This window comes from Molothrus aeneus, chromosome 1 (genome assembly GCF_037042795.1).
Source record: "Molothrus aeneus isolate 106 chromosome 1, BPBGC_Maene_1.0, whole genome shotgun sequence".
Lineage (NCBI taxonomy): Eukaryota > Metazoa > Chordata > Aves > Passeriformes > Icteridae > Molothrus > Molothrus aeneus.
This window is the reverse complement of record NC_089646.1, coordinates 114,285,227-114,291,191: the sequence shown is the minus strand read 5'-3', so window position 1 is coordinate 114,291,191 and position 5,965 is coordinate 114,285,227. Positions and strand designations below refer to the sequence as shown.

Here is a 5,965-nt window from a genome sequence, read left to right as displayed (position 1 = left end):
GCCCGAGATGCCCGCGGGACCCGAGCGGGAAGGGCCAAGCCCGAGGAGGGGGCACGAGAGGTGCCAGCCCCAGATCCCGCTCCGCTCGCCACGGGCCGGGACTACAGGGCCGCCATCCATCCATCCCTGCAGGAAGCGGAGCCCTCACGGCTTCCGCGCCCGGCGGGCGGGTGAAAGGTCCCGCGGCGCCCGGATGGAGGCGGCGCCGCTCCGCTATATAAGCGCCCGCCGCCACCGCGCCCGCCTCTCCCGCGCCGCCGCCGCCTCCTGGCTCACCGCTGTTCGCTGGGCCCCGCGCCGCCCGAGCCCGGGAATAAGTCGGTCAGGAAGGCTCCGCTCCCGCCATGGTGAGGCGGGGGAGCGCCAGGGACGTGGGGGAGGGAGCGGGGCCGCCGCGCCGGCCCCACCGCGTGGGCGCCGCGCCGGCCCGGGCGGTGCAGGCCCTCGGCCCCGGGAGAGCGCTGCGCTTCCCGGCCGTGCGGTGGGCGGAGGGCTCACCTCGAGCCGGTGGCCAGGGAGGGCGGCCTGGGGGCCCGACAGTGCCGTTCCTTTCGGGAGCGGCACCGCGGGGCAGCGCAGGCGGAGGGGAGGCGGCCGCAGCCCGGCGTGAGCGGCGCTGATCCGGCCTAGTGTCTGCCCTCACGGGCCGCCCATGTTAGCGAACGCGGTCACTTAACGCGGCAGGTAGCACCTCATGGTCAGTGTGACATGCCGTGTTTCACAGAACCACAGAATAGGTCACGTTGGAAGGGAGCGCAGTGGGTCGTCCTAGAGCACATGGCACAGGATTGAGCCCGGACGGCTCTTGAGTATCTCCTGTGGGGGATACGCCATACACAGCCGCTCTGGGCAGTCTGTTCCTGTGCTGAGTCACATGCACGGTAAAAAAGTTCTTCGTGTTCAGGTGGAACTTCTGTGCATCAGTTTCTGCCCGTTGTCTCCTGTCTTACTGGTTGGCACCACCGAGAAGAGCCTGGCTCCATCCTCTGGGCAACCCCCCCTGTTTACGTTTTTATAGAAGTATATGTAAATATATATTTCATTCCTCTTCTCTTAAGACCTTCCTTTGTCCATGTTTTTATTCCTATTTCATCAGCTCATTTAACTCACATTAATGCCCCATTATTTGCAAGTGTTTAATTGCTTAAGCTCCTCAAATCAGTTTCCTGAGTGGCCGAATCAGTCTTTCTGGCCAGGTGCCCCTTTTTGTTCTCGTGGTGTGAGTTGTTGCAGGTTTATTGATCAAGTCTTTGCTGCTTCATTTGTGCTGAGGTTGTAAGATACACAAAGACTGACTTTTTCTTTTTTTTTGAGGAAAAGGAATGTTGGTTACAGCTGTATATAGGCAAACCATATATATACAGCTGTATATAGGGAAGGGTGTGCTTGCAGCTTCCCACCCTGAGGTGTAGTTACACACTAAAAAATCACTTTTCCTTAGAAGTTAGGACTTTGACCTTTCATTCTCTTCCCATTATTTCTACCATGCCACCATGCCCTTCAGATAGCTCTTGTAGTCCCATAGCTAAATTGTTCTTTACGCTTTGGAGATCTGTTTTTACGAGACAGTGGATAGTGTTAGTTGGTGTTTACTGCAGTGTCTGATACTTGTAACTTCAACATTTTAGGCGTTTAAGGATACTGGCAAAGCACCCGTGGAACAAGAGGTGGCAATTCATCGCATTAGAATCACTTTGACAAGTCGCAATGTAAAATCACTGGAGAAGGGTGAGTGTGCTTCTCTGCTTACTTGGGGAGCTTGTCGAGTAATAAATAATAGGTGCCATGCAAGGCATTGCAAAATACAATGTATTGAAACCAGTTGTAATTAAAGATGGTACTGTTTGCCTTTTTGTACATGCCTCGGCTTGCAAAGCCAACCCAAAGTGCTTCATACACCACAGAAAGTAAATTCTGATTTAATTTTTAATGACAGTTAGTGTTTAGGGGGTTTTCATTATATGGAAAACTTACGTCATAATGACTAATGTAAGAAAGTGCAGCTTCTTCCCTTCAGCTCTTATGGAGAATTTTGAAATAGTTATCACACTTTGAATGTATAAGAACTGAAAAGCACTGGTTTCTCCATATTTTGTCATTTCTGTTATGAAGAGTTTAGTGTAACGTTCTTAAAAAAAAAAAATTAAATCTTGTTTAGGAACTAGCTTTGCCAGTGTTTAATCATATAATAAAAATGTAAAAAAAGTTACTATTTGCAGGATCTTCAGGCTGATAACAGCTTAAATATGGTTTAAATGTCTAGTAATGGTTTTTGCTTGTTGTTGCACCATGACTTTGCTCATCATGTCACAACACTTCCAGTTGTACGTGGTTGGCTATGAGGATAACGCTTAAAATGAATTGCAGTGATCACTCATACGCTATTCTGAGCCAACATCTTGTTTAAAATACTTGCTCAAAAAATCAAGCAAGTAAAATAGTCACAAACCTGAGCTGTTGCATGTCTTTTTACAGTCTGTGCTGACTTGATCAGAGGTGCTAAGGAAAAAAACCTGAAGGTGAAGGGACCTGTTCGCATGCCTACCAAGGTACTTGACACTGTTTTCCTGTCTTAAAAGTAGGTTTTCTTTTTGCAACTGTGTGCTTAAAAACATATTTTTTTTAAAGAGCAAAAGGTGAGGTAAAAAGCAGTGCTACTAAACTGAGGGTTGACCCAATGTAAAAAGATTATCTCACACATTGTTTTGACACTTAGGGTAACTGTTAAGTGGTAAAAAACATGTTGAATGTGGAGGGGGCTTTTCTGTTCAATTTATTTTAATAACGACCTCATTTTTTAAATGAAATATAGAAGGGAATGAGTGTTAACATCAGTAGACCTATTATAACTTCACAGGTAACTTCCTAATGGCATAGGTACCATACAGTATTTGTAGGTGATGATCTTTCCATGTGGTTGTAGATTACTCCTCTCTCTCAGTGCATCAGCTCAATGCCCCGTGTTTGACTTTTCAGACCCTGCGGATCACTACCAGGAAGACGCCTTGTGGTGAGGGTTCCAAGACCTGGGATCGCTTCCAAATGCGTATCCATAAGCGGCTCATCGACCTTCACAGCCCTTCGGAGATCGTGAAGCAGATCACTTCCATCAGCATCGAGCCAGGCGTAGAAGTTGAAGTTACTATTGCCGATGCCTAAACATGGTCATCCTTGAATAAAGTTGATTTACAAATTTTCATCACTCGTTTCTTTTCTTAAGTGTGCCAAGAGATAGTTCTGTGACGGTTTTTGTGAAGGACAGCAGAAACCACTGTCAGAATGCTGTGAGAGGACTGTATATTTAAGGAAGCATATGCCAGTTGCAAATACAACTGTATTTACAACTGGCATATGCTTCCTTAAATATACTGTCCTTAAATTTTGTTAAATTTTGTATATTAAAGGAGTCCACAGGCACCAGGGCTAAGTCCCCCAGTGCCTGTGGACTCCTTTAATATACAAAATTTAACTTGGGTGTCCGGTTTCATTGGAGGCTGGCAGCTACATGGTTGTGCATCACTTTATGAAAAATATATTTTCCATAATTTAGGGTTTGATTTTGGCTGAAATGTTAGTTTATACACAGTACCTGCATTAAAATTGATATTTAGGTAAAATTACCAATTTTTTTTTCAATTCCTGGTTCTTGCTGTGCAAGACTGAACTAACGCTTAGCTTATTTGGATTTATTTTTCTTCCCATGTGTGTCACAATCAAAGGATCCTGGGGGCAGGCTGCTATTTATAAAACTTCATGAATTGTGGTGAACACATTGAATTAACAAGTTTATTCTTTTGATGTGCGTGTAGAGTCACAATACTGAACTATGGAACTAGTTGTCTCTTCATGTTTAGATTTCCAAAGATATTATTAATGCTAAGAGTAAGCTTTATATGTAAAGCAACAGAACAGCCATTTTTATTGCTGCTTTTAAGTCTCTCAAAGGAATTTTGATTAATCCTTAAACCAACAAAACAAAGCCCAGAGTTGTAGAAAACATTTTGTTTAATCCATTTAGGATCAGGCTGCTGCTTCTGCTTCAAGCATAGGAGAGAACTTGAATTCTAATTAAAACAAGCAGTGGTGGTTCTCTGCAAGCAGGTTGAGGTCCTGTTTATGTTTGCTGAGACCTAAAACTGACCAAAGCTTGAGCTTTTATACTCAAGGTATGAGAGGTTTTCGATTTCCTTGAATTTAGGGCCTTGCAAGTATTCTGATCCTCCCAAGTTTCCTTAAATTGAAGGCCATGCAAGGATTCTGCCCCCCCAGTCAGTAGGCTTGAGAGCTTTGGTTGAAGGGAGGTGAGTTAATGGGAACAGATAGTGTCAATCCTACTTCCTTGAGAAATAACTATGTGAGCAGAGGGGACAATAGTCCCCACCACAAAGCACTTGTGTCTTCCTTAAAGTCTGTTTCTGGTAATATGCCACAAGTATAAAGCTGTAGTTTTGAAATTACTTGTATTATATGGGTTGCTCTTTACAGGAATAATTGGCAAATAGCACATGGAGAGATAACTTAGCACTCCCTCACTGACATAAATTACTTGTACTCAGGTAGTCTGATTAACAGAGTAGCCCTGTGAGTGACAGCACTTGGAGGGATCTAGGCACGGCAGGCTGGGTTTGACATTATTGCTGCCTTTGGTTTTTCTGTTGGTCAAAACTGTGGAACAGTTTTGTACTCGCTTACACCTGGCTGTACCTCTGACCTGCCGGGTGCCTCTTAAACACACCTAAATGACCTGAAGTCCCACCGATCTTCTTTCAGCTGTGGAACTTCAAGGACCAATTTCCTTTGTCATCTCTTCACTTGTCTCCTACTTACCCATAAACACAGATGCAACTTTACCTTTGTGTCTGGGTCCCTCACTGTGCAGAAATACTGCTGCCCGCCTCCTGTGTGACCAGGCCGGCTCACTCGGGAGGGTTTTACATTTGTTACCAGGAGGGTCGGTCAATCCTTAGCTTGTGGAAGGCCCTGGACCGTGGAGCTCTTCCAGGCTCATCCTGCCTTCCCCGCCGTCCCTGACCCGCACACTCCTGGCTTTCGCGTTACCCACACATTTCACGATTTCACTTATTTATTTCCTAACTTCGTTTTCTACTCCTACACCGCGGCAGCGTCGGGACGGTTACGTAACACCCACGCTGACTTTATATAACCCGCTCGGATGGAAACATTTCGGTACCCGCGTCTTCCCCGCCCATCCTCCCGACCCCCTCCTCCAGGCAGAACACCTCTCTCCTCTGGCCGCCCGGCTGTCGGTTCAAAGCTCTTCTTTACCGCCGTGCCTTACTCAGGACGATAAGCAAACCCTGCGTACCGAGCACACGCCGCTACATCCCGCTCCCCTCATTCCCCGTTCCCTCCTTCCCTCACGAGCCGGCGGCTCCAGCACCGTGCGCTGTGCGGCGGCGCCCCCTGCCGGCCCGAGGGAGCTCTGCCCGCCCCTTCCCCGCTCCCCCGCGCTCGACCAATCAGCGCCCGCCTTCCCCCGCGTCCGGCCAATCAGCGCCCGCCTCTCCTCCCAAAATGCCCCCCCACCCTGGCGCGGGCCTGGCTCGCGGGTTCCCGCGCGCGCCCAGGTAGCGGCGGCGCTCCGGGGGCGCTCCCGGGAATGGCAGCCGGGATCGGCGCTCGGCGGCCTCGGGAGCGGGGGTGGCCCTTGGCCCTGTGCCTGCGGGTGTCGAGCCTGCCGGGGAGGGGGCTGTAGCTGGATGAGAGCAGTGTCCAGCTGAGGCTTTCCCCTGTGTGTTTTTCCTAGTATAACCTGCCAGGTGTTTTTTTTTTTTAAAGGTTGTACTCCCCAAACTTCTCCAGATTGCCCTGTTTTCTTCGGAAGTGCTTTTTTATATACGAGCTGCCCCCATCTTTGTTATGCTCCGCGTGTATTTTTGTCCGTTCTCTCAGAAAATGATGGGCTTTTTTTTTTCTTTCCTTTTAAGTTCCTCTGCAGAGAACG

At 48.1% G+C, this 5,965-nt stretch overlaps 1 protein-coding gene and 1 non-coding gene across 2 annotated transcripts; both read left to right on the top strand.

The window, feature by feature from the left end:
- The first annotated feature begins 212 nt into the window (after positions 1 to 212).
- Positions 213 to 3,199, top strand: RPS20 (ribosomal protein S20). The gene is made up of 4 exons (XM_066546763.1): positions 213 to 347; positions 1,629 to 1,728; positions 2,476 to 2,549; positions 2,977 to 3,199. Exons 1-4 carry the CDS (start codon positions 345 to 347, stop codon positions 3,157 to 3,159), a joined length of 360 nt encoding a protein of 119 aa, XP_066402860.1. The 5' UTR covers positions 213 to 344; the 3' UTR covers positions 3,160 to 3,199.
- Positions 2,334 to 2,397, top strand: LOC136567586 (small nucleolar RNA U54). Its single transcript, XR_010785135.1, has one exon. It is a non-coding gene; the product is annotated as a small nucleolar RNA U54 (small nucleolar RNA).
- Positions 3,200 to 5,965: the final 2,766 nt, after the last annotated feature.